Source organism: Carex rostrata, chromosome 3, assembly GCF_964058835.1.
Source record: "Carex rostrata chromosome 3, lpCarRost1.2, whole genome shotgun sequence".
NCBI lineage: Eukaryota > Viridiplantae > Streptophyta > Magnoliopsida > Poales > Cyperaceae > Carex > Carex rostrata.
The window spans coordinates 5,217,777-5,244,920 of NC_135920.1; the positions used below are offsets into that span (position 1 = coordinate 5,217,777).

The window sequence follows — 27,144 nt, forward strand, 5'->3', positions numbered from 1 at the left end:
CCTTTTAATTGTTTAGTAATATTGGCTTTAATTTTTAAGTAATTAAAGTAAGAAATGGGGATATTAATAATTTAAGGGAGTTTAGATGGGGAAATAACTAATATTAAAGTTTTGATGGGGAAATATCTAATTGAACAAGTTATGATGGGTATATATCTAAATTTCTCTTAATAAAATTACAAATTAAAATTAAACTGAGGATAGCTCGGTGCAGCATGTAACACTACCTGGTTTGTTTAAACTTTTACCAACAACAAGAACAACAATTGCAAAGAAGCACCGGAGACAACACTGATAGACTTTTAAACTTCGTCTCCTTGCACATGGAGAAACAAAATTTCATTGCTCCTGACTATCCTCTGATCTTGAAGGATAACTCACAACTTATTATATAACCATCCGCAAAACAAAGTAACTCCACCAAAAAATTAGAGAAAAAGAGATGGATATAATTATCAGAAATACAACTCAACACCATTTTTCCAAATCCCAAAATTTTACACGAACACGCACTTAGGTTACAAAGGCTGCATGTATTTCGAACAAAAAATTGCCGCCATGTACATCTGCAGAAAAGTCATAGCAGTGAGAAGCGAAGTTGAATGAACAAACAAATATCATTTGAGAAACGAAGTTGAATGAACAAACAAATATCATTTAACCATTCACAGGAAGGATATATTAACACCCAACATAGTTTACAACCATCATACCCATTTGCCACTATTCTTAAAAATAGGAAAATTAAAATTGCAGATGTGCACCTAACATTTAACATAATATCAAACTTGCAAGATTTGCAATCATTTGGCCATCCACAAAAGCAATTAATATCGTTTCTTTTGAACTAAGGGCTCCCTTAAACCACGGCATCTAATTTTTCTTAGATGCCTCTTGCAATAATTGAACCTGCATCTCTCCGTAGAGAGGTGAGGCCCATCACCGTCTTTGTAATTAATATTAAAACACTAAACATTCCAATCCTTGCACAAATAACCAAATGATGTTCAAATCTTGCCAAATCCGATACACAACCTATCTATCTAGAAAATGAAAGCACTGAAGACATCTTCAATTTTAACTTCAAATTTATCAAGATTCGATGTAAAATGTCATGGTTGTCAAAGAAGTTTGGTGTTAATATCTCAACCATTTCAAACATAGCATGTGACGATTGACATAGTGTATTATGTATGGAGTAATTATTGAGGGGCCATAAAAATTATAAGCTCAATACCTTAATCATCTCATCGAACATACTCTATTTACAAAATATAACTTGAATCTGCATGAAAGCACAAACAATTAAACAAGCAGTTAGACAATTATGAAGTACTGCATTTTTTTTTTAGAAAGGCACTACATTTATGTTAGAGGGCACATGAAGAGTTTGTAACAATGCTCATGTACCTGAATTGTATTTGATATCCCAACTGTGGAGAGAAAAAAGTGATTTGGGCTGATGAAAAATGCTAAATAAATTTAACATTCATCCTTTAGTACATTACTAAAAGAGCTACAAAAACAGCTGCTCCATGCTGCTATCTGAATACAAGGCTCCCATTTTGTTTATGTCTCAAATTCTCAATTAAAGACTGGTAAAAGGACCTCAGAGCCTTCAAATCATTGTCCTGATAAAACAAAAGAATAATGAAATTATATGATAATTAAAATACAAAAAGACAAATAAGAGTAATCCCACATAATTATTCATTATATTGGAAAATGCAATTTCAACTAAGGATTGCATATATTTGGTTTTCAATTCTCAATTAATCCTTTAAAGAAAAAACGAAAGGAGCATAAGAGTCCGTACTTGCAACTTCTGATAGTACTGTTCGGCCATATCTTGAGGGCAGTGAACTGTTGAAAGATTCTTGGATACAAAGTTAATAACAAATTCGTCTCTGAATTTCTCATACATGACCTTTTGAGCTGTCATAATTTCACTAAACAAAAGAAGCTGCATGGAGAAAGCAGAGCGGGGCACATTAGTGTGCTTTATTTATATATCAAGATAGAGAGAAAACAAGGCAGTATGGATAAGAAGATATCATCTAAAAAAAATCTAATGAAAATCATCATAAAAATGCAACAAGCTTTCGCAACAACAAACCAACAATTGACTATAATAGCAGCAAGCACAAAAAAATAATACCCTATGGTCTTGGTCTTTGCACCAAACACTCAAAATTCAAAGATATTTCCAAAACCGGAAGAAATGTTGCGCACATACAACTGCCGTATTTGCTGCAATTTACAAGATATTTAAAATAAAATAGTAAAAACGTTAATTACCGTGTTTGCATCACGGAAATCAAATGACTTGTCGAGAACACTGTACAAGCAGCAATTTGGCGCAAACTTATCAATGACAAAACTCCGGAAACCAGGCAGCTGAGACAGCATAGTAGTATTAGTTGGAACTCAAAAATCTAAACAAAAGATGGAAGGTAGAAGACATAAAATAAAAAGGATAATTTCAGGATATGGTCCTTAAACTTCATCAAAAGAACCAAATTGATTACTGAGGACTGAATTTCCATGTGAACCAAATTAGTCCTCCAACTTCTAACAGAAGTCTATGCTGGCCTTCAGTTAATAGTTTCAAAGCGGCACCAAATGTGCTTTAATTCTCACCATTTTCGGTACTATGACCATTACTACCACACAAATCTGCCAATCAAAACTATCTTTTCCACCTTTGCAACTCATCATCCATCTCAACTAACCATTGAACTCTCCAAAACTCCAGCCCAAAATTCAAAACCTCAAGTTACAGTCCCAATTCCCAAGAAACATACTGACTTTGATAAAATTGGCAATCATAGGAGATAGATATTTATTTGGAACAATAATACTAAAGCAACAATCATCAAAGTTGACAGCCTACATTCAGAAGCAATTAATGTGACAAAATATCCAGTTCCATTACCAGGCATCGGTTAGAGGTAATGATATAGCAGCCCATATGAGACGCTAGTAAATTCCATTAGTGACCAGCTCAAAGAATACCTCAGGAAGGTGGGATGCAGTAGATCAGTTGAACAAGACATGGGCACAGACAAGCGGACAGAGAAAGAAAAAGAGAGTTTGAACTGCCAACTAAAGACACTTTTTTCCCCTTTGGTTTTCTTTTGGCTCGTTTCAATTGAAGTTTTGATGGAGGGGATCAAACCATGTTTTATACTGTTCAGGACTAAAACCAACAGAGGAACTGGCATTGAACTTTTGTTGGAATATTGATTTAAAGGACTAATTTGGTATAAATGACAGTTCAGGGATCAAATCTGGTTAAATATTGATGTGGTAGTTCCAGAACCATAATCGAAACTTTACAATTAAAAATGATTTACTAGGTACCTTGTCTTCACTGCTGGGGTTACCACACCAGTCTTTTATAAGTTTGATAAATATCTGCACGCATGCCTGCAAAAAGATTATCCATAAAGATATGCATATGACCTTCAATAAGAGAAGAGAATTACACACACACACATTGCATATTTACCTTTCTAAGTTGCATATCCTTGTGACTACAAGAGGTGTAAAGTAAAAGCTGCATTACAGAATCCAAGTGCTGTCTACAATTCGGAGCAATGAAAACATATGACAGGTCATTAGAAGCCATAACATGTAGAAATGTGTATAACAACTTCTGTAGCTCTTGCAACTCACGCAACTCCTGCAAGAAAATCAATGCAAAACAAACAACAAGCGTTTCAATAAACAACAGAATATTTAGGATCTACCAACTAAGACTAGCCAGAAAGCTCTGGTACAAGTTTGTTGTCGATATAACTGTCATTTTTATCAATGCATTATAATAAAAATAATCAAGATTTGATTTACCAAAAAAAAAAAAAAAATCCAGCAGCAATATGAGAAGCTTTACCTCAGTAGTTCCACCAGGACATGCCTGGAAAGCATCTTGCGAGAGAATTAAGAACGCTCTGCTTGCTATGTCCGGGTATACCTCCTCTAATATGCTGCCTACTGAAGTTTTGAACTTGCTTATCATTTGGTTTACTAATAGAAGAAAATCCACCATGTCTTTCACCTAAAAGAAATCATGTTCCTCAGAAAGTCAAGAAAGAATTAAATTGTAAAAGAAGAAATCAGAACAATTTCAGGCCGTTACAAAACAAAGAAAATACCACATTTTCCCCTGAAAACAATATTCCATATACCCTCCAAAACATGGAAGATATCATGCATATCCTCCTAATCCATGAAAATAGTTCAACCTCCATCACACATGTACAATTAAAATTAAAAATAAGGGAGGCTCAATTTAAATGTCTTTTGAAGTTGTTGGTTACAGAAAAAATCTTTCCTGTAATTTGCAAGGATAAACTGTGAACTTTGCTGTTTTGCTGGAACTATTCTATATTTTGTAAGATTGTGCATAATATTCTGGTTTAGAATATTGCAAATATTTATATGATTGTTTAGATTTTGCATAATAATGTGAAAATCCATAAGAACGGAGAGTATACCTCATTATCTACAAGCAGTTGCTTCAAAGCCATAGCCAGGCAGGGAAAAATAGAAAGCCCTAATATGTCGATCATTCTATGTAGAAACGAGGTTATCTGCAATTTGGAGTTTAATTATTAGCACATAGAGATCACAACGTGTCAAATAGAAAAGGTAGATATGCAAGAATTAATAACCATTTTACCTTAGATCTAAGAGGCTTGACATTGGGAAAGATGGAAAGTACTCGCAAAACTAGATCCAAAGTCTAAGAAAACCAAAAACAATGAAAAATGACAGTGTTAACATTATTATCTTGCATTCATTGGGAAAATAAAACCCACTATTAGAACAAGTGGAAGTTTGGTCAACACTACAACACAAGAAACCAAGGGACAAAAAAAATTATGCCACTGGAAACTAGCAAACATCCCAAATTTCAATCATGCATTTCCCACGCCAAGAGCAATGCCCACTATCAACTATTCTAGCTGTGGTTCTCTACGGGGACAAGTATATAAACAAGCATGGAAAAGAAAGAACTTACTTGCTTAAACATAGCCCCAATAGCTGGCCTACTTGACATGACCAGACGCTCATTGAACCCCTGTTTCATAAAGTGATTAGTGAACTTCTCGAATTTAAAATCACAACCAAACAGAGACAAGAAAGTCACCACAGACCTTGCTGAGAGCATTGAGAGCCACAATTATTTGTTGAAGGTTCAGCGCCTTTGTTGATGTCTCGTCAATTCGTTCTACTTTGGCATCTGAAAGAACCAGCTCCATCTGTAACACATCATAATAAAAAACTCAGAAGATATAATAAAAAGAAATAAACAAATAAAAATGGTAAGTGGCCAGTCATTGCAGAACTAAAGTTCACCTGTTGACAAAGAGGGTTTAACAAGGCTGCCAAGTAGTTGGATTGCTTCTCCGCAGGCACGTCTTCCATACCGATCAACAACCCAACGGCCTAAGAATCAACAAAGAGTTAAAATCTATGTGATTTGGATTAATCATTTTTTTTCTTCTCTATTTACATTAGCCTTCAACAAAGTAAAATAAAAACCACCTCAAAAATTTGGCTTCCATCTTCTGTGCCAGACAACTTGACATCTTTATTCGCCCAATCCAAACGAGTAAACACTGCCACTGTATCTTGTAAACTCTACCCAAATAAGAAGAATAAAAAAAAGAAGAAGAAGAAGAATATTAGCTTCTCCCAACAAAAGAAAAAAAAAATCAAAGTAAAATGCGGAGAAAAGATTATTACTTGCAAAAGTGAGTCCAAGTAAGGAACAAGCTTGGTCTTGAGCAGCTTCACAGCTTTCATAAAAAGATAACCAGCTCTCCTACTAACATATATATTTGAGTGATGGAGTCCCCTTTCATCCAAAAATGCCCCTAATAAATGTGGTACATATTGGGTATTCTCTTGCACAAATTTCATGTACTTCGTAACGGTCTCCAAATAAACCAATGCCACCAATCTGTGCTTATGGCACGAAAACCTAGCCATAAGGAGCATTGGCACCAGCTCGTGCAAATGCCCAAACCCTTTTCTTATCCCTTCTTCGCTCAATGTCTCACCATAGCGGTATAACATTGTCAATGCCACCTCAGCATCCTCCACATCAGATTCCCCAGGAGAAGAGAGGGACGACATAAGCATACTCCTTATAAACATTTGGGTTGCATCAGGGGCAACACGACAGATACCACGAAAGATCGAGAACAGGTCCTTCCTGTGCTCTGCCATCTGGTCCTCCTCCTCTTTTCCAATCTTATCAAGCACATCAAGGCTAGAACGATACGTCTGGTGATATGACATCTGAGATCTTATGACCCGAAGGATCTGGCCAAGGTATAGCAACTGTTTCTCCGAAGGGTTTTTCATAGTAGATACATAATTAGACAAAAAATCAAACACAAATGTGGGGTCAACCTCATCCTCCTGACAGTTCTCCGTTACATAAAAAACTGAAGGCAGTGAAGCTTCTAGTAACTCCAGAGATGAAGCACCATCTGGGTCAGACGAACCAAGCTTTCTGTAGCATTCTAGTGTTTCTGAGGCATAGGTGGTTACCAGAGATGCAAGTTTTATGAGCAACCCTGGCTCAAGAGAGAATACCCGGTTTAGATTAAGGCTCCTTAGGAGAGAGATTTTCGGTCTCCAGTCCATTCGTTTCAAGATGATGGACTGGAGACATCCAGCGGCTGCCAATCGGAGCCCGCTGACCGTGACCGGGGAAATAGCAAGATCAAATAGGAGTGGCAGGAATGCATCATTTGCCACCAAACCAATATCTATCCATGTAATGTGCCTGTTGATGATAAACATATAATTTAAAAGCTGACATTATAAATATACTTACAAAATTAAGCATGATCAGAACAAGAAAAAAAACTGTGCAGTGTCCTTATAATTATGATTGAACCAACAATAATATTTCCGTACTGTTTCTGGCACTTCCCTATGACCAGGTCTGTATAAGCAATAGGAAGGGCAAGTAGTTTCAGAACACAAGTAACCTAGGGCTTTCGGGTTTAGTTGTTAATCCCTAGACAAATACAAAGAACGCTTAGGGGTAAAAAATGAATGCAAAAATTTTTTTTGGCACAAGCCGGCCCTCTATGATAGCAATTTTTCATTCAATGAAATTCTCAATGACCCGATTACCAACAACATTGACGATATCATCTAAAATTATAGGATGCAACAATTTCAAGGGCATAATCAATTTATTCTCACCTCCCGGCAGCATCAAGAACAGCAGCAGCTACAGATGGATATGAAATGCGATACAAGGTAGTCGCATCGAACCAGTGACGCACAACCTGAGATATGCACTGGGTACGCATAGCATCCTTGACCCGCATCGCATCAGCCAATTCAGCAGGTGATCTTGGATAGTCCTGGCTAAGCAAGTCATCATCCAATACCACAAGCACTCTAGCAAACATGTCGCTGAGAGTGGGCCCTGCAGGAGGTTGCAAATTCAAATTCGGGATCAGATCAATCAGAACAGTCGGCCAAATGGCCGGGTACTCGATCCGAATCAAGGCTGTTATGCATTGTGCGAGTTTGTTTTTCAGAAAGGGAGGGGTAGAAGGGGATGATAGGGGGCCAGAGAAGAGGGAGAGGAGGGAGGAGCGAAGGGAAGGGAGAGTAGAGGGGGGGAAGCAGGAGTAACTGGCGACGATGCTGTCATGGAGGGACTGGAGGGACCAGAAGAGGACTGGAGCGTGTGGAGAGCGGAGTAGGAGATCGAGGCAGCGGTGCACCACGTCGAACGGGTTGCCGGAAGTACGGACTCCGGTGCAGAAGGCTAGCGCTTGGGATCGGAGCGCAGGGTCGGAAGAGGGGTCGTGCGCTAGTATTATCGCCCGTTCAAGTTCATCCATGGCAGTGGATGAGTAGAGACGAGAGAGAGGAAAAGAAGAAAGGGGTGGGGGAGGAAGGGTTTAAATAACCGTAAGCCGTAAGGGAGGAGAGGAATCTGGTTAGACAGTGATGCGGCGAAGGTGGACCGAGCCGGTGGAAGCAGGGATCAAGTCTATTTTTCCTGTGAGTGAACCGGGTTTTTTTGTTCCTTTGTTTTCTTTTAATTATGGTTATATATCGTGGGAGGGGGGAGAATCAAAGGCGGCGCCGGATTGGAGGTGGAGAGAGAACAAAAAAAAATATATATTTTATTTTTTTTGAGTGAAGAGATCAAAAATATAGAGGGTATCATGTGGTTTGATTAATCATAACAAATTAATATATCAGATCGATTCTGTCGACACAGATTGTAGCAGACTACAAGTTGGGCTAAAATACACAACTCTTCATTAGCCTAAATAGGCTTACGTGCTATTGTTTCGTACAAATTTAATTAGATTGTAATTTTGGTAAGTATTCGTTTTTAGGTACATCAGAAATGGTATTTTTGACACCGCTCTCTAAGTTAGAAAATAAATTATATCTGTGTCCATCACTAGAATACGCCGTGTGATGTGGCTACAAACTACAGTTCGACAACTTTTGATGATGGTTGTCAGAAGTAACAAATATATAATTAGTATCATTATATATTTGACCAAAATTATACGCAGCTGTATTGACAAAATGTGTTATATCTGCAATTTTAACTTCCCAATTTAATGATGGTTATAAAAATAATAAAAACTTAAAATGACTTTGTAAATCCATTCCGGAAGATTTATAAGCATAACGTTGATGTATCTTTTTTCTTTAAGCGCACTATTTATGAGCTTGATTTTGGTGATTGTATGACTTCAAGTGCGGTATTATGTGATAAAAATCATAAATTGAACCACACAACATATTCGAAATGCATCACTGAGTATTTGTAAGCACAATATTTGATATATTTTTTTTATTAAATGTAAAAAAAAAGTTCACAAACATGTATAGGGTAATATTTAGAGGGTATCAGTTTTGGTGATTGTATACTTCAAACGCGGTCCCAGTTGATAAAAAAAAAATATGAACAAATGAAGAAAAATGTTGTAAATGTATTCCAATATATTTATAAGTGTAATATTTGATGTTGTTTTATAATTAGGCATAAAATAATTTACGCACATTGAAGCAGGGACGTATATTTTAATAACTATCTAACTTTAAACGTGGTATTAATTAGAGCTGCTAATGAACAAAAGTCGTGTTCATAATCAATCTGGATTGAAATTGAAATATATAAAGCTATGTTCATTATCGGTTCGAAATGAAAGACTAATTGTTCATGCTCAGTCCGTTCAGTTTTGTTCAAAGCTGAGCTCTGTTCAAAACAAGCCTGTTTCAGCCAACATAGTTGAACTGTGGACAACCAATCAGGCCCTGCTTTTAGAGGATGTATTGAAGCTAATTTACAATCCTCTAAAAGCAGGGCCTATAATAACATGCTACACATCAAAGTATTAATATTTTATTTTTCAAGTGTTAATATCTCATCTTCTAAGTATTTATATTTATGAATGTTGATGCGGGGACGAGTTCAAGGATTTGGAAAGGAGAGACTATAATTAGTAGGGACCATAGAGGAAGAGTGTTGTAGGGATTTTAGAATAATAATTAGTGAGAATCATATATTATCTTTTTTGGATAATAATTAGTGGGGACGATAGTACATAATTTCTCTAAATAGGATGTAGAGATTTTGGAGGTACTACAATGAGGGTACTCAAATGTTATTATTTTTATTTTTTTTTGTGATGAAATGATTTGTGTTATCTCCGTTGCAATAACCTCATAATATCAGTTACCGTACTGATCAATTTATAGAATGAATCTCACAAATTGTTCTGCATGCTAATATTCTATAATCATTACTGTAAATAAAATAGTGTTGCGCATCATTTTTTTAAGGGAAAATTGTGAGATTGCCACTACAAAACTTTGAAATTGTGAGATTGCCACTACAAACTTCAAAATTGTGAGAATGCCACTATAAAACGTCCATAATTGTGAAAATGACATTAACAGTGTATTCTTATAATATTTTTATCAAAAATTAATTTGAAGAGGCGATATCAACTGGAGTGTTACTTTTTGTATGAAGGGTATAATCGGAATACATAATTATGTATATCAAAACAGTATTTTTCAGTTATTCTTTGATAAAAATATTATAAAAATACACTGTTAATGGCATTTTCACAATTATGACCGTTTTATAGTGACATTCTCACAATTTCTCCTTTTTTTTAAACTCAGTCCAGCAATAATACCTCACAAATACATATGCAATGGCAAGAGACTAGAAGGAAAGATAGAAGACACTTAACGAATTTAATTTATCTTTTCTACATTCTGATTTGAAGAAGAACAAGATTATAAATTTTCACACAGAGTTTACATTATCTTCCTTCCACTTTCCTCTATGCTCTCCTCAAAGTTTTCAGTTTTGAAGCAAGTAATCGCCTTTGGTCAGGACTGATCACGCTCTCGTTTTCTTCTTCTCATCTAATGCCAGCTTTTTAGAGCACGTCTATGGAAAAATAAATGGAGACATCCTAACGGTGACGGAGATATGTTTATAGAAGAGGTCAATTGATCCTTTTTTTTTTTTTCCCAAAAACCAGTAATGAAATAAATATACTTTTTTCTCTATAATTTATAGTAAAATGCTACATGTACAAGAAAATTAATCCTTATATTTTTGTAAAATTGTATGCTATTGATCCTCATTATTTTAAAAAATGACTTTGTATATAATTTGGAGGATTTCTAATATTTTAGAACTTATTTTATAAAAAAAAAAAAAAAAAAACTCACATGTGTGAGAGAGAAAAAAACTTGGATGGGTCCGATTTGAGACACAGGCAAAAATTTATCCATCTTATATTCTCTCTATGATTCATCACTTGTTAAAAAAAAATTAGCACATATTGGATCCTCATTTAATAAATTTCTGCCTCCACCCTTACGTCCTAATCGTAATATTATTTCAGATAACACTAAACGTCTCCCGTATAAAAATGTAATGAAGAATTGAAGATGCAAAAATACTTTACGGAATACAGAGGACGCTGCAAAGTAGAGCTATATATGAAATAATAATAATCTGTTACGTGTAAAATCTCAATCACATCTATTAATCTATACCATCAACAAATGCTTATTGTTCAAGCAGGAGCAGGTTAAACCAAGCTCAAGCCTTCTAGACCTCTGTTGAGTGTTAATTGACACACCACTAACTGCATTAGAAAATGCAGCTCCGCTCACTCGCTTTTTCAATAAATATATTATTATTATTATTATTATTATTATTAATTATTATTCCTGCGTTATAATTCTTCTGTCTGCGTCTATCCGTTTGTGTCTATCCATGTTTTCATGTCATCATCAAAAGATAATCCAATGTCACCATCGTTATGATGTATTATAGTATCATCATTATTTTTATTTTGTAGTGCTGTATTGTATATTCTAATAGAGGATTATATAGATTACATTGAAGATATTAGTGCTAATATCTTGTAGGGTTGATTAACAATGTAATGGCAGTAGGTATAAGATAATTAGTGAAGCTGTTTAGAATTAATTATAATCAAACTTATAAATAAATATTATGCTATTGTAATTAAATACACAAAATCAATACGAGAAATTATCTCTTTCTCTAAGCTTTTATATACAACAACAAATACAGCGAGAGGGCCAATTTGCAAATCCACACTTTATATCTTTGGATAATTATTCTGTAAACAAATCAAAGATTTTTTTCATTAATGATCACTTAAGGCAGAACTAAATGCAACATATATATACTTATTATAATATCCACAAATCATTTATTAGAGAGTCGATTTTGATGCTTGCCGTACAAGAATAAACTAAATCTAAGGGATTTTATAACATTGTTTTTGTCGGTTTTAAAATATCAAGATATTTAACATAGGATTTATTAAATTTATCAATGTAAAAAATGCAATATAAATAGAAATATATGTAAATTTAGTGTTTGAATGAGGACAAATCTAAAAGGTAAATTTCTCTGAGTATGTATTCAATTTTGAAGACGCGCCTGATTTGATATATTTTAAGCGCGAAATAATTACTGTTCGGATGGAACAGCTGACATTGTAAAAAAAAAAAAATAAGGTTTCACAAAATACATCTAAAAATTACAGCCGTAACTAGAAGGAAACCGGTTTCTCCATTTTTTAATACTATGTTGGACACTTAAAAAATTCTCCATTTGCTTCAATTTTCTAAAGACTTTGCATAATTTATTTATTATTCATGTTGGTTTTACTAATTCCAACAACCTTATCTTAACCAACTTCGAAAATAAATAAAGTAAATTATCTCAATCGGATTGCAATCTCGTCATTTTTCATAATTTCTGGTATAAACAAATGCAACCAACCATTCATGTTTTAACAGGTCAAAAAGCAAACCATAAATTATTCATTTAACTGAAAAAGCCAGCGATATTAAATTATTAATTGGCTTCTCGTCTCCTGTCTAACAAAAAATTGACCACCCGTTTTTCAATTTCCCCACACAAATAACACAGATTTACCATCTTCAGTTTTCTTAAACTGGAGACCGAGAAGCCCGCAAATATCGCAAACTAGGCCGAGCAAGCAACCAATTCCGAAAACGGCAAATAATCACACATGGAGACCAAACACGTCGGAATTCCCTGAAGTAATCCAAATTTTGAGTTCTCTTAAAAATTACCGTACAATCAGAATCCATGCCAATCCGACCCAAGAGAGAATGCACGGGGAACCTTTAAGATTCGTGCTTTGTCAGATCGGACGGTCTATATCTAAACTCAAAATTTGGGTTACTTCAGGCGATTAGAACCCCACAACGCTCTTATTCTGTTAATATCGAGTCCGAAAACCTGTGGCGGTTATCCACATGGTATAACCGTACAAATATACGGTAATCTGGAGGAATGCATATCCTCTGCATTAAATCAAAAGGGAATCTTTTGAGTTAATGAATCTTAACCGTCTGATTTTAAACGGATCCAATCCGGTCCCTGCTTATGATATAGGAGGGCCTTTAATATTAGTGCGGATTTAATCTGCACGAATCTTAAAGAAAATCGGATGGTCAATATTCATTAACTCAAAAGATTCCCTTTTGAGTTAATGCAAATGATACGAATTCAATCTGGAGGGATTCCTCTTATTAAGCTTTGGGCTCCATCAATCAACGACCCGCCTCATTTTAAATGTTGTATATTTCACAGCTGTGAAGTCACGATCACTTGTCCTGCACGCGTCTAACACTCTAACTCAAGCTTCTCTCTTCTCATTAAATAAATCTACACATTTCCTTTCCTTTTTCGTTACTCTAGTCTCTCCCTCCCTCTCCCTCTCTCTCCGAACAATCCATCAAATCAAATCAATGGCGGTAGCTGCTATAGTGCTCAATCCCAGCAATGCTACCGAATTCGACATCACACACAGAAACTTGTATCAAATGCGATGTAGAGAAGCCAAAGAAGTCTGCTCGGTTTCCTGCTGCGGGAAGCCCGACTCGTCAAGGCCGGGTCATGATCGGGTTCTTTCCAGGCTTCGTGTGAAGGATTTGACAGTTGGTTCCCGTGGTTCGCTCCGATCAGGGCCCAGACATAAGCCGGCTTATTCCAGGGAGCTGTTGTCAAGAGCCGGGTTTGCTGGGAGGCTGTGCTCTGAGGCCGAGCGGTCTCGTCAGGTTAGTAACGTTAGTTTTAGCAATATTTTGATTTTTTATTTACAGGAAAGGAATTTTGTTTGGTTATTTATTAGACATCCATTTTTCCATAAAATTCTGGTACACTAAAAGAATGACAACAGGGTTATGCTTCCCTGCCATTACTTCTGAGGTTTATTAAAATTCAATCGGATAATCTACTTGATTTCGGAGGCCATCCGACCTCTGTCGGATATTATAGCTGATGTAAAGATGTTAAGTTGGGTTTGTAAAATTTGATTGAAGGGACTTCTTTTAATAAGTAAAAAAAAAATTGCATATGTAGACACAGCATCCCAAGATTTACAAAATCCATGACATCTAAAACCTTCAAACTTATAATATTCCAATGAGAGTGAATCAAATATAAAAAAATAAAAATAAAAAAATCCTACTTTTGGCTATTTATTGTTGCCAAACAGTTAGTAGAAAAGTTAGTTGACTTAAAAAGGATCATTGAATGTTCGTCGGACCTGTAATTGAGAAACTAGCAAGACATCTATAAAATCTAAGAACTTCAATTCTGCAGATCGTTGAGAAAAAAATAAAAAATAAGTAAATTACAAAGTAATAAGCTTCTTACAATCAATTATTTGTTATCTGAGAATTTTCTTACAGTTTTTCCAAACTTCTTAAAAAAAAAATTCTGATGATGTCCCCACTTGATTGGAAGTCCTGTTTGATTTTGCCGCATATTTGATGCCTTGCAAACTTTTAATGTTCATTTTTTAACTTGGTTTCATGTGTAGCTAGGTCTCGCATCTTGAGCCGCATCAGGGATCTGAAAAGGCTTCTTTTGAAATATTTGAGGAGCAATTAGGAAACTTCTGCTTTAAATTTATATATCCAGAGGAGTATGAGAGGTTATCTCTGAGGTTACTGGAGTTGTACGATAAAGGTGTGATAATAGATGCAAGGGAGAAACTCGAAAGAGCTCTTCAGGAGAGGATGGTAGCTTATCACTTCATTTATGGACGTCAGAAATGCTTATCTAGCATCTACAGAAAAATGTTGAGGTACTATTCTGCCTATTATACAACGGAATTGAAAGATGAAGAAAATGAACATACCATGGCAAATGATAAAATACAAATTTACTAGGAATTAAATACTACCATTTTGTATTGTGAGGTTTTCAGACAATGCAGATGAAATTATAAGCAAGAAAAATATTTCATGCAATTTTATTCTTAACATCAATGGATTTATTTTTGTAGGAAAAAACTTTCATTGGATCAGATACACGACCTACATGGCCTACGCCTAATTTTAGAGACAAAGGAAGATTGTTACTTGGCACTTGAGTTAATTAACGAACTATGGCCGAGAGTTGTCAAGCTTAAAGACTACATCACCAATCCAAAACCTAATGGGTACTTAAACATTAGACTTCTAATTTTGCAGATTTAACAATGTTCAACTTTTGTGGAAGTAACACTTGGTTTGAGTATTGCTGCCACTGAAAATGCATAATCTGTCAATTCTGAATTTTTTTTTGTAATAGTACATATCAGATTAGGGCTTTTAGTTGCTTAAGGGAGATAGCCGGTTATATGGCAACATTATGTTTGTGAGCCAATTCATGTGCACTATAAAACTTTATTTAAAAACACAACAAGAAAATACTATTTAGTTCAATTATTGTGTTAAGAGAAGCCATAATATGGCTGCAGAGTTTCAAGCTTAAACATCAGTTTATACTGAATGAAACTGTTGCAGTTTGCAAACAAAAGCTCCGACAGAATTATGATTTGCCCTAATGATCCGTTATCTGATATTTAGACCATTAAAACATTGACAACTTTGCCTTTTTTTTTTAAGAGAGTTATAGTATGAGACCCCATTGAACATTGGGTGCTGGTTCACTTTACTCAAAATTTTAGGGGCAATTTGATTGTGTTATGCTCTAAGTTAAGCTCAATTGCAATAATTCAGTGTGTGTTACCAAAAAATAGAAGCTGTATATATCTTACAAGCACAATGAATGCAGACAAATATAATTAAATTTCATGTTTTATATACAATTGGAGAACATTATTTTTTGTCTGAATCAAACATTATGTATTAACTGATTTAGCATTAATTTTCTACAGGTACCAGTCCCTGCACACTGTTGTTATGACAGAAGAGAACATTCCATTGGAGATACAGGTACGAACAAGAGAAATGCATTCTCAAGCTGAGTTTGGTTTAGCTGCACATTGGAGATACAAACAAGAACAAGGCTTTATGAAGATAGTATAAATTAATTAAACATTAACATGAAAACTGAAATTAAATGCTGGCTTGCTAAGCAATATTTGCTTCATTTGTTGTACATATTGGTAGGTCTCCTGTTGTAAATTGGGTCATGTGGTGTATATTGCAAGTTGATTTTCTCTTGTTTACCTTATTGTACATGAATTTCACCGTGTGTAAATATTCACGTTGTAAATATGTTGGTAGTATGCAAATAAATAGAAATTGGGTTGTACTTGAATCTCCAATTTGATTTGGTTTTGAATTAATTAGAAATATGGAAGATTCTGGGACAGTAAGTTTCTCATGAAAGGATTAATACACTGAAGCTATAGAAGTTTACCAGTACATCTAAAATCCAAATGTATATGCACAATTTCAGCCCTTAAACCTGAAGAAAATATAAAATACGACCGAAAAGTTGGAAAATTTATAGTAGAGACCAGGCCAATTAAAAATAGCTTCCTGCACATAATGTAATTGAATTTATAAACTTTTAACTTGAGAAAAAATATATAATACCACCACAAATATTGCAAAATTTATTTAGTAGACACAAGTCCAACTACAATATCTGCCTGCCTGCTGATAATATTAAATTGCCAGATTCAACGCTAGGTCCTTGCTTATAGTCAAATGCAAAAGTTCCCTCCATAGACTCATTAAATGACAATTAGATAACTATTCCAATGACTACATCTCAAAGTGTGGCTTGTCAATACATTTTCACATAAATTAGATCAAGAAAAGCACCTTCCATCAAGCTAAAAAAATAAAGGCAAAAGAAAAAAGAAAAAGAAAAAATGAAAGAACAATTGCACAACTAATACCTTAGCCAAGAGTCTTGAGAACAAAAATACAAACAAATACATGAAAATATAAATATACCACCTACATCATCCATCTATTTTCCCAACTATTACAGTCAAATCCACAACCAGATGCTATCATACCATTTAGCGGCGCTGGCCTGGGCCTAGCTGGAAAGAGACTCTTTGCAAAACTTGCTGAGATGGCTGTTCAGTAACACCACCCTGCTCTGACAATACACTAGGGTTAGGATTAGCATTTGGGTTTGCATTGCCGGTTTCGTTTACTTCATCGGCCTCTTCATTATGAGCCGGTTGCCTTGTAGGTATCAGAAGCTGGTAATTTGGGCTGATTAAGGTGTCTTCCTCTGGCGGAAGAGGTATAGAACCAGGTGGTGCAATTGATTTTGGCAAAGGGATTTTATTTCTATTCCGTGCCAGCTCTAATAGAATCTAAAAGGATGAGTGCAAAGAGAAAAGAGAAATATATTATTAGCAGGTCCCTGCAGTAAACAATTTCCAGCCTAAATAAAGTTCAAAGAACCACTTCCCTTATATGTACCAGTTTATAAGAGGTGGTTGGTACGAAAGATCAAGATCAATGGCCATGGAGAACCCCAAAGACCAAATAACCACTTCCCTTATATGTACCAGTTTATAAGAGGTGGTTGGTACCAAAGACCAAGATCAATGGCCATGGAGAACCCCAAAGACTAAATAAATACTAGCACAGTACGTAACCACTTTTCTTGTGTTCTTTTGTTGATGCTGATAAAAGATAGCTAGGATTAAAAATCCTATAACCAAACGAAGGTATGTTCTTTTGCTGAGGCTGATAAAAGATAGTTAGGATTAAAAATCCTATAACCAAATGAAGGGCAAATGCTGGTGGTATATTGCACAGTACCAGTGAAGTCAAAATGTACCTCTCGAGGAGGAGGCTGAGAGAAAGAAGAGTTGATTTTTGACTGGGCCGCAAGTCTAACATCTTCAGTGTCAATGGCATTGGCTGATTTGCCAGCATGCTCTGCATAGACTTGAGCATCTGATAGAATCTCCACTACGTATCTGCTTAATGATCAAACCAATAATTTTTAATGCTGGTAGAGACCCCAGCTCTGGTTTAAGGAACTAATTTACTGGAAATAAAACAGTTTCTTTTTTCCAACTTTTAAGGTGAAAGTAAATAATGCCAACTGAAATCCATATCAGATACCTGAGTAGAGATCTACCAAGACTCCCCACAAATAAATTAATGGTTTTTTTTTTTCCCCACAGTTCCATAAACATATTATCCTACATCCTCATCTGAAACCATAGTCTGCTAAATTCACAAGCATCAACCCAGCATCATCATCAAGAAGACAGTATTGGATGTAAGATATAATAAACAAATAAAGGCAAACTAAGCATATTTTACCCCAGAATGGTCTTTAACAGGACAAGTGAAGCAGTCAAAGTGAATTCAATTTCCGATAGAAAGGCATAATTAAGCAAAACCTAAGAGATGATAAGTATGGTAACCTGTAAGCGAGCTCGAGTAACTGGTGTAGAACGCGAGGTTCGTACTCGCCTTCGCTTAGGCCCATAGAGCGGAGGAGTTCCCGAAGCACGCGCGCGTCTCTCGGTTCGTCCGACGCTGACCCCATCATTCCCGCGTTTCCTGCCCCTTCGCCATCCATCTCGTCTCTCTCTCTCTCTCTTGCCCCACAAAATTCGAAATTAGGAATTCCTTGATCTAAATCGGATTAAAAATGTTTATATAATTATATTGTTTTTTAACAAAGTAACCAATACGTCGCTTTGGCCGAGTGGTTAAGGCGTGTGCCTGCTAAGTACATGGGGTTTCCCCGCGAGAGTTCGAATCTCTCAGGCGACGTATATTTTCTCTTTTTTTGCTGTTTTATTATTAACTTCCAAGTTGCATTGAATCTTAGTTTGGATTAGATGGCCCATAGGCCCGAACAAATACGACGCCGTACCGATTAGATAATTAGTACTAATATCCTCAGATCACAGGACGCCATTCGCATGCTATGGTTTGTGATTGCATGCAATAAAATTTCTGGAAGTACTGAATATCAATCTCGTGAATGTCTCTTTTTTTTTTTTTTAACAAAATATCACTGAAAATTCTACTCATGTCAAAATTCATAGTCAACCACTGTGATCTGTGCGTCGTAAGTGAATAAATTGTTCTTACATACTAGTCAGACATCTCTTTCTCATTTTACTTCAATATATACGTACCTGATACCAAATCTTGGAACTTTATTTATCTAAATTCAACAACGATGTATATATATTTATCCCTCAGAAAAGGAATAAATTATATGACCTCTCTCACCTCTCACCAAACTTCAGGTTATGATATGAAAAGTTTACCAGACGTGAGTTAATTGCCTGTTTAATATTTGAACTAGAGGTCCCTTGTACCTTTATAACACATAGTATGAATTTTTTAAGAACTCGTATGGTATGATTTCAATTAACATTACTCTGTACCCTTGACTCCTCTATCTCTTACAGACTCTCACTATATCATTCCAAATTCAATACACAGCGATCAACACTATGATATTTATATAAGTACATGTTTTATGTCTTTATATTTAACTTTCAACTCTTATATATAATTTCATAGTAACTTATATAGTCTAAGCAAATATTAGAAAATCAATAGTTGACATAAGCCACTATGTAGGAATGTAGGATATATATATATATAGCTCTCATAGTATCCACAGTGCACACACACTATAGTTTAGACTGAGAGTTCACGCCATCGATTGCTAACTGTTATTTTAAATATTAATAGAAGCAATGTGATTATATATGTGTATCAATTGAAGCAATTGTTATCAAACATTTTTTTCACATATGCCACATTCTTTTTAACTATTTTTTCAGGATATGTACAGTGATAATATAGAACAAAAAATGGAGCTTATAAAAGGAGTTTCTCTTGGCATGAAAGATGAGTTCCAGGTGACTCCCCTTCCACAGGTATAAAGTGTGTACACACACAAATGATAGCCCTTAAACATCTAGCATGGAAATGGTTTATAGTTATATTAGGATCTCACAACAACACGAAATGATCGGCAAAAAATTGTTAACCTCTGTGATTCTATACATTAAAACAGTTTTATTAAAGATTGTATGTACATTATTGATTTTAGAAAGGAGTGTTTACTATTAAGATTAATGTTTAATGCTGTATATAATTTCTGATTTTTTTTTTGGTAATAGGAGTTTATAATATGGGGAGAGCATGACCAACTATTCCCTTTGGAGAAAGCTCATCAAATTAGGAAGTCTTCTTCTTTCCCATAATTCAAAAAAAGCAAGAAGAAAATTTGATGATAGAAATTTAAAATTAAAAGAGAAAAACGCAGGTATTTGGGAGAGAAATTAATAAACTTATTAATTAGTAGTCAAATGCATTAGTTAATGTAGGAAATCTCTAAAATTATCATGAATATAATAGTTGTTGTTGGAATTCTCTAGATGCATGTTGTGGTCTTGAAAGGTGAAAAACATGTATAGAAAATAAAAAAAGTAAGAGAATAAGATAATATTAATAATAAAAGTAAATTTTTTGTCATAAAGTGTTCTCTATTTCACTACTAAATATATCAAGTTTTGCTTCTATATTAAATCGATCATATCAGTAGTATCCTCAATCAGAATACAATAATTTCTCTTTGGATAAATGTACCCTCAAAATTATGGGAGAATCAGTCCAGGAATTGCATCTTGGATTATTGTGTAGCATGTCAATAGTAGAAACACTTGTTAATTGTTACTTCAATTAGTTCTATATGTTATCAGCACTTCAAAGTATCCATGCCTAATTTTATAACACAACTATGTCAATTTAAGTCAGTCGCTTGACATATGAATTAACTGGAAGTATATAATTACTACATGCATGGTTCAAGCTCATGTTTAGCCGCAACTAAATTCGTTTTATTTTTTCTGATCAAGATTCTTATCTGTTTGGGCCTTGTATTGAGCTGATTGCTATCTTATTTGGGTTGGCCCATAATGTATAGGTAGCATTGTCAGGTTATAGAGGCTTGCCTACTGCAATCCAGAGAAGTGCTTGCTAAATCTAAAGCCAGTACTGTGATACAAAAAGAATAAGTGTTTAGTGATAGTAGCCTTCTATAAATAGAAAAATAACATAAAATGCATCTAAAGAGTAAGAGTATCCATCAATTAATTACTGTTAACTTATAAAACTGACTTATACATACTTTTGTTCTGGAGCAATATATATAACTATTAATTGCTACGCAAATCACTTTCTCAGTGACAGGAGCATGCACCATTTGAAGTGTTCTTTAAATGTTCACAGCATGCAATCTTCAAGCCATCATACCCTAATTGGTTTCCAAAGAGAACAGAATGAAACTGGCTGCCCTTTCCACCTCAGTCTGACAGCTGCTACCGCTCGCTCTGCCTTCATTTCCCAGTTCCCGTCGTACTTCCTCAGCAACGCCTTGGCCGTCTCTATTGACTCATCACTAAAACCATCTTCTCTAAACCCTAATCCAAACATCATCTCTCTCCACCTCTCTCTTCCCACGATTCCTGGGACATCCAAAATCTGTGATGCCTCTCCCTCCATAGTTTTTCTCTCAGCACAATCCCTGCCTTTAAATGCTGCACCTGTTGAATCCAAGAATCTCCAAAGCATCCCCAGATTCACTGCAAATCTCCCAGGGAATCCCCCTGAACTAGCAGAGTTCTCGGATCCATCGAGCTCACTTACTATAACCAAATCTGGATTAAGCTCTCTCACAGAACAAAGTGTATCCTTATAATTACCGATGCGGAATTGTGCACATATGACTAATTTCTCACCAGGTGTTAGGGTTAGGTCCTGTGGCATTAGGCTTTCAACTTGGTTGATTTGAAGATTTAGGTTAATTGACTTGGCATAACGTAATAGATGAGAAGGGAAATTGTAACTCGGTGGTGGTACAGAAAAAGGTACCGGAGGCAACACGTTGTTAGCAATGGTGAGTCGTACAAGTGGTGGTGCTCCCTTTGGGAGGTGAGTGAGTGCTTCTAGAAGTGTTGGCCATTGGACACCATGAGAGACACCAAGGTCGATTATGTGTAATACTCTAGATGAAGAATTTTCACGGGTAAGAATCTTTATAATTGTGGAGTTAGTGAGAGAGTTCGGGATAGCAAACCACGGGCTTATCTCATGAAATTTGATGACAGTGGAGCGAAATAGTTTTACCTCTGCGGTGGCATAGCATTGGATAGGGGATTCACACGGTGGTAATTTTACCATGGTTGCAACACTGTTTGAGTATAGGTGACGAGTTAGGATTCTTAGGCCATGATAGGAAAGTCGGTGATTAATGTCACCCGATATGGATGCGAGTTCTTGCAGAACGTAGACTAGGTGTTGTGCCCGTGACACATTACCCGTTTCAATTGCCATAGCACATGGATTCAAAAGCTGCTCAGCCCATCTAGCATCCTTTGCAGGATTTTCTGCAGCTGACTTGCTGGTAGTTTTTTTACCAGAACTTGTTTTACGGGAAGTATCCGAAGAGTTTGTATTTTGTTTTCTTTTTTTGGAAAGTCCAGGATGCGGTGACGGAGAAGAGGGAGAAAGTGTAGGTGTTTTGATGGAAGTTGGTAATGGTGTGGCCGGTATTGTGGCAGGGGGGTGGTCAAAGGTTTCATCATGGTCCCACCAATCATAGTTTGTTATTTCATCTACAAAGGAGGGGAGAATGGAGATGGAGTCTTGTTCAATGGAGATTGAGTCTTGTTCTATCCATTCCGAGAAATGATTTTGTGGGTTATTTATGGCAGTAGTATAATTATATTCTAGTTCCTCAAAGTTCATATTTATGTTTTTATGAGGAAATTAGAAAGGAGAGGAAATTAATGGAACTAGCTGAGATACTGAGACAGAAAGAGACAGTGAGAGAGGGGGGTGAGTAAAGGGAGTTTCTGGGAAGGCTGCTAGGCTTATTTGTATCAAATGGTTAGAAATGTGATTGGTGGATTGGCAGGTGGTGGATGGTTGAAAGGAGGGTTCTCTTAATTTAGATACTCTACTCCCATCCTTGTCCCCATATTTGTTTCATGTGTTGAAAAACATCTACATTTGCTAGTAGATTGCTATTTCATATTTGAGTGAAAAAGTAGTTGTTTCGAAATATTGGGTTAGCTCGCTATTTTTCTATTCTTACGTTTTGGATCGTGCAAGAATTAATGCAAGAAATAGAACAATTGTGATTATTAGATGAGAATAGAGATAAAATAGTGATTTTAGATTAGTGTGAAAATTGTGTTGATGTGGTGTTATTCGGATTAGCAAAAATGTTGTTTAGATTGACATTTGAATTTTTAAGAATAGTGTTATTCTCGAGAGCTCCACTTTTTGCTATTCCAACCATCACCAAGAATAGTAGAATAATGTTGTTCTTGAGCTGTTCGGAGTGTGCATTTGGTTTGAATACTATTCCGAACAATAACAATATTCCCGATTAGTTACTATTCTTGATGATCCAAACATTCGGTAACCTTCGAATTAGTTGCTAACCTCACTATTACATTGATTCATCCAAGCGCACGGACCGACAAAAATTTTGTTTCTTTATATAGAGTGACAAAAGAAAGATATATGATAGTGAGATCAGTTTACTATGCATACCAAACATCGGTATGTACTATGTACTATGGATTTATATTATCATTTTGTAACTGGATGTCAAATTTTACATTTTTTAGGATTTTTTACTATTTTTAGATAGGTAGAAAATCTCTATATATTATAGATTTTTTTTTACTATTTTTAGGATTCAATATTGATTTTCTACCTATCTAAAGATGGTAAAAGCATTCTAAAAAATATAATAAAAAACATTCATATACATTTCCATATGAAGATCATATTGAGCCGTTCAAATCGATTCTTTGAACTTCAAAAATAAAGATAAAGATATGAATTTATAGCACGGAAAATGAATCGAACAAAAAACTGATAATTTTTCTTTTCTTTTCTTTTTACAGAAAAGAATAGAAATTAGAATATACTTTGATGAGAGCATCTAATAATTCCCTTAGTTTGCATTTTTTTAAACCGTTGTTTGTTTCTTCATGAAGCTGTGGTCGGAGCTGCATATCAATAGCAACAATTGACATGTTGTACTTTTTTCGAAGTATTGAATTCTTTTTTGTGCTCCAATGATAAGATTGCAATATACAAATAATAATGTTGATTTTATTGCAGGGATCCAGCGCTTCATATCTACCTGCCAACCTTTCAATAGTTTAGTCTTTCCGAGATGCTGGGTAGCCCAGCATGGCCCCAAAAACAGTTCTGGATATCCATGGCTGATGGTTGCACAATTTTTTAGGTTAATGCCATTGGAGTTGACTAATCTATCGCCATGTGACAAGATTTGTTTGCTCATCTCTGTTTTGTCATTCAAATTTTTCTTCATTTTGTACAAAAAAAATGCATATGAACAGTTGTCACAGCACAATTTTTTTTTTCTATTTCAAAGTTTTTACCAGCAATGTAGGTCCAATGAACTTTAATAATTCCACCATCTAGTGTTACATCAGTAGAAAATAGAAACAAATATCACATTTTGTGGGGGTTGTGTAAAATAGGAAATGCTGAATTCATAATTGCTATGCTTATAACTACAAAATAGAAAATAACTGCTATGCTTGATTTTATCTCAAAAAAAAAAATATATATATATGCTTGAAATGTCCTTTGGACCTATAATCCACAAGATAATGATGAAATGGAATCATATGTGAAGTCATTGGAAGGTAATTGAAATAGAGAGAAATGAAAAGAAGAAAAAAGAAAATCTTCCAAAAAATCTTCACATATACTATATGTCAAATAAAAGTTAATTCATTTGTGATATTGGGTATATTTTGATGACATTAATTTGTATGATATTATAACAATGAGGATTTAGTGGTACTGGTACCTGATCCCTCTTTCTGAAAAACAGTCTTTTATATCAAACTTGAAAGAGTCTGAATGATCATTCAATGTTACTATCTAAACAAATTATAATATCATGATTAGAATTACTTAAAATTCCCATTAGTGCTGGTTACAACACCAAAACTCGAATTCCCTGGTTAACAAATCTAACCTACTTGGGCACTCTAGAAACAATTAAAAGGCCCATAAGATCAAAAATTAAAGGCTATACCAAGTATCTCTACCCCAATTGAGTAATATTCTAACAGAGAAAATGCCAGATACCAGTACCTCTTTCACATAGTAGTTCCAAAAACCACAATCAAAAATATTTTAATACCATAGATAAAACTATTGCAACCTATCAAACCTTGACAAGCGTCATGAGAAAATCTTGTGGTCTCTACAGAAGAACCACCACTTGTTTGGTTATAGCTTCAACATGGACTGGAGGCAACTGTATACCACTTGGATACAAAAAATATTATTTGTTGTATATATTATACATGTATGATGACATTCTTGCAGGAATCTTGACAAGGGGATCTAGGGCCCACATGATATATCTGAATCTTATATTTTTGTTAGCCTAATAAAACGAGAACCGGTAGATCAATGGGGATTTGCCCAATTAATTTATAAATTTTTTTAATTGATAATACACAGAACCAATAATAACACATGAGCATATAATTAACTTATTAACTATGTGTAAATTGTATATGAATCATTAGGAAGAACTAGCTAGTTGAAGGTACATTGTCAGAATATGCCTGTCTTGTTCTTCACAGTTTACACAACCTATCCAACAATTTTGCTAATTTATAGTTTACCCTCTAGAAAGTGTTGTTTTTGTTTTGCCACTGATAAACACAATACATATAAAATGTACTTGTTTTGAAAAGGTGATTCATATTTTCCACTCATCACAAAAAGAAAACAAAAATTCCAGTTATTGCCCATTTTCATATCAAACTAAAAATATTGCTGCTAAAATAATAGCATCTTGCATTTCCCACCAAGAATAAATAAAATAATATTCTTTATTAACTCAAGAATTTTAGTTGTCTAAGCAAAAGACCTGTTCAAACTTTGAGTCCCAAAGAAAGACATTAGAAGAACTTTGTGTCAAAAAATAAACCTAATGACTCATCAATAGTCATTATACAAAAAAAGGTGCATCATGTTGTTAATTTATTAAATAACATATGACTGTGCAAACCTAAAATGTCCTTTTCAAAAAGCATCTTTTCATAGAAAATTACAAGAGGTTTATTCTAGTCTATTCTGAGTTACATAGTTAAATTTAACATTACCTTCAGTTTCTAATGTCATTTTCCAAGCCTAACTTCTCAAATATAAACTTCAAAATTTTAGTCCAACATGAACTGCAAGAGTACCTGCTAGCAAATCATTCATGTGTGTGTATATGAACACGCATGCATGTGTCAATGTTGCAACATGCACCAGAGGCTCTTGTGCAATAGTGGGGCAAAAACAGGGGGTATTTGGTACCTTCAGTTTGTGAATTGACTTTTTGGCATAAATTGGGATTTTCTTTTAGTTTAATCATTTCATTTTATTTGTTTTTTTTTTCTCATTCCTGAGTGGGAATAGTAAAGACTACAAGCAATCTTACCAGCATAGTCACAAGATTCGCAAATTATTCATGACTTAAACCCGAATAATTCATTTTTTTGGTGATGCCAAACCGAATGCCAAATTGTTCGGTTGACTGAATTAAACCCGAATAGGAATAATTCGTGAATTTTACGAATTTTCCCTAATTTTACGAATTATTCGAGAATTTTCCCATAACATTTTTTTTTCTCTTTTTCAGGATTGAGATCTCTGATCCGGATAATTTCGAATCATTCCCGAATTATATCCGAATTATTCCCGAATAAGAAATTTTTGACCTCGCCGAACCGAACCCGAATAATTCATTTGTACTAATCACTATACTTACCAGAGCCTCTCCCTCTCTCTCTCTCTCTCTCTCACGCAAGGACACATTACAGTAAAAAGGGATTTACCTGCATATTCAGTAAAAAGAAATGTACCAACATCTTCCTCTGCATCTTCCTCTGCACCTTCCTCTGCGTCCACATCATCAAAATTATTGTCTGCATTTACAATAAAATAAATTTTGAGGTTCATTAATTAACAACACAATTTCAATTTCTTCTTTTTCAGATGTGGGCCGGGGGAGGGGGTTAAAGTTAATCTTACCAGGTTATGATCATTGTCTGAGGATTATCAGCCTCGTCCCTTGCAGTTCCTCCTCTCTACAGTTGTTTCGTCTGCGCGTTGTATCAGTCATGACAGTTATCAGCAATTGCTCCTAAATTCTACCTATAAAAGTCAGGTTTTTCTAATTGACACCTTACAAGCTCTTATTCCCCAAAAATATAATTA

General features: G+C 35.0%; 4 protein-coding genes and 1 non-coding gene across 6 annotated transcripts; 2 read left to right on the top strand and 3 right to left on the bottom strand.

Moving 5' to 3' along the window:
- Positions 1-320: 320 nt before the first annotated feature.
- Positions 321-8,031, bottom strand: PSD (ARM repeat superfamily protein). The gene is made up of 16 exons (XM_078298873.1): positions 7,234-8,031; positions 5,755-6,805; positions 5,554-5,649; positions 5,365-5,454; positions 5,163-5,267; positions 5,027-5,086; positions 4,685-4,747; positions 4,500-4,595; positions 3,896-4,060; positions 3,512-3,685; positions 3,364-3,429; positions 2,299-2,397; positions 1,817-1,963; positions 1,411-1,631; positions 1,238-1,285; positions 321-566 (listed from the first exon to the last, which is right to left on the bottom strand). The coding sequence occupies exons 1-14, from the start codon at positions 7,884-7,886 to the stop codon at positions 1,542-1,544; spliced, it is 2,955 nt and encodes a 984-aa protein (XP_078154999.1). The 5' UTR covers positions 7,887-8,031; the 3' UTR covers positions 321-566; positions 1,238-1,285; positions 1,411-1,541.
- A 5,251-nt stretch (positions 8,032-13,282) lies between these two features.
- LOC144551072 (putative GTP diphosphokinase RSH2, chloroplastic) lies at positions 13,283-16,155 on the top strand. Its single transcript, XM_078298874.1, has 4 exons — positions 13,283-13,668; positions 14,440-14,702; positions 14,904-15,059; positions 15,780-16,155. The coding sequence occupies exons 1-4, from the start codon at positions 13,360-13,362 to the stop codon at positions 15,928-15,930; spliced, it is 879 nt and encodes a 292-aa protein (XP_078155000.1). The 5' UTR covers positions 13,283-13,359; the 3' UTR covers positions 15,931-16,155.
- Positions 16,156-16,574: 419 nt separating this feature from the next.
- On the bottom strand, positions 16,575-18,468 carry TAFII21 (TATA binding protein associated factor 21kDa subunit). Of its 2 annotated transcripts, none has more exons than XM_078298877.1 (3): positions 18,258-18,468; positions 17,660-17,801; positions 16,575-17,186 (listed from the first exon to the last, which is right to left on the bottom strand). In XM_078298877.1, the coding sequence occupies exons 1-3, from the start codon at positions 18,413-18,415 to the stop codon at positions 16,881-16,883; spliced, it is 606 nt and encodes a 201-aa protein (XP_078155003.1). In that variant the 5' UTR covers positions 18,416-18,468; the 3' UTR covers positions 16,575-16,880. The 2 variants fall into 2 exon arrangements, with proteins under 2 accessions (XP_078155003.1, XP_078155002.1); XM_078298876.1 differs by having other exon boundaries at positions 17,660-17,804.
- Positions 18,469-18,530: 62 nt separating this feature from the next.
- Positions 18,531-18,612, top strand: TRNAS-GCU (transfer RNA serine (anticodon GCU)). Its single transcript has one exon. It is a non-coding gene; the product is annotated as a tRNA-Ser (tRNA).
- A 2,502-nt stretch (positions 18,613-21,114) lies between these two features.
- Positions 21,115-22,614, bottom strand: LOC144551805 (GRAS family transcription factor). Its single transcript, XM_078299916.1, has one exon. It carries the CDS (start codon positions 22,612-22,614, stop codon positions 21,115-21,117), a length of 1,500 nt encoding a protein of 499 aa, XP_078156042.1.
- Between the last annotated feature and the right edge of the window lie 4,530 nt (positions 22,615-27,144).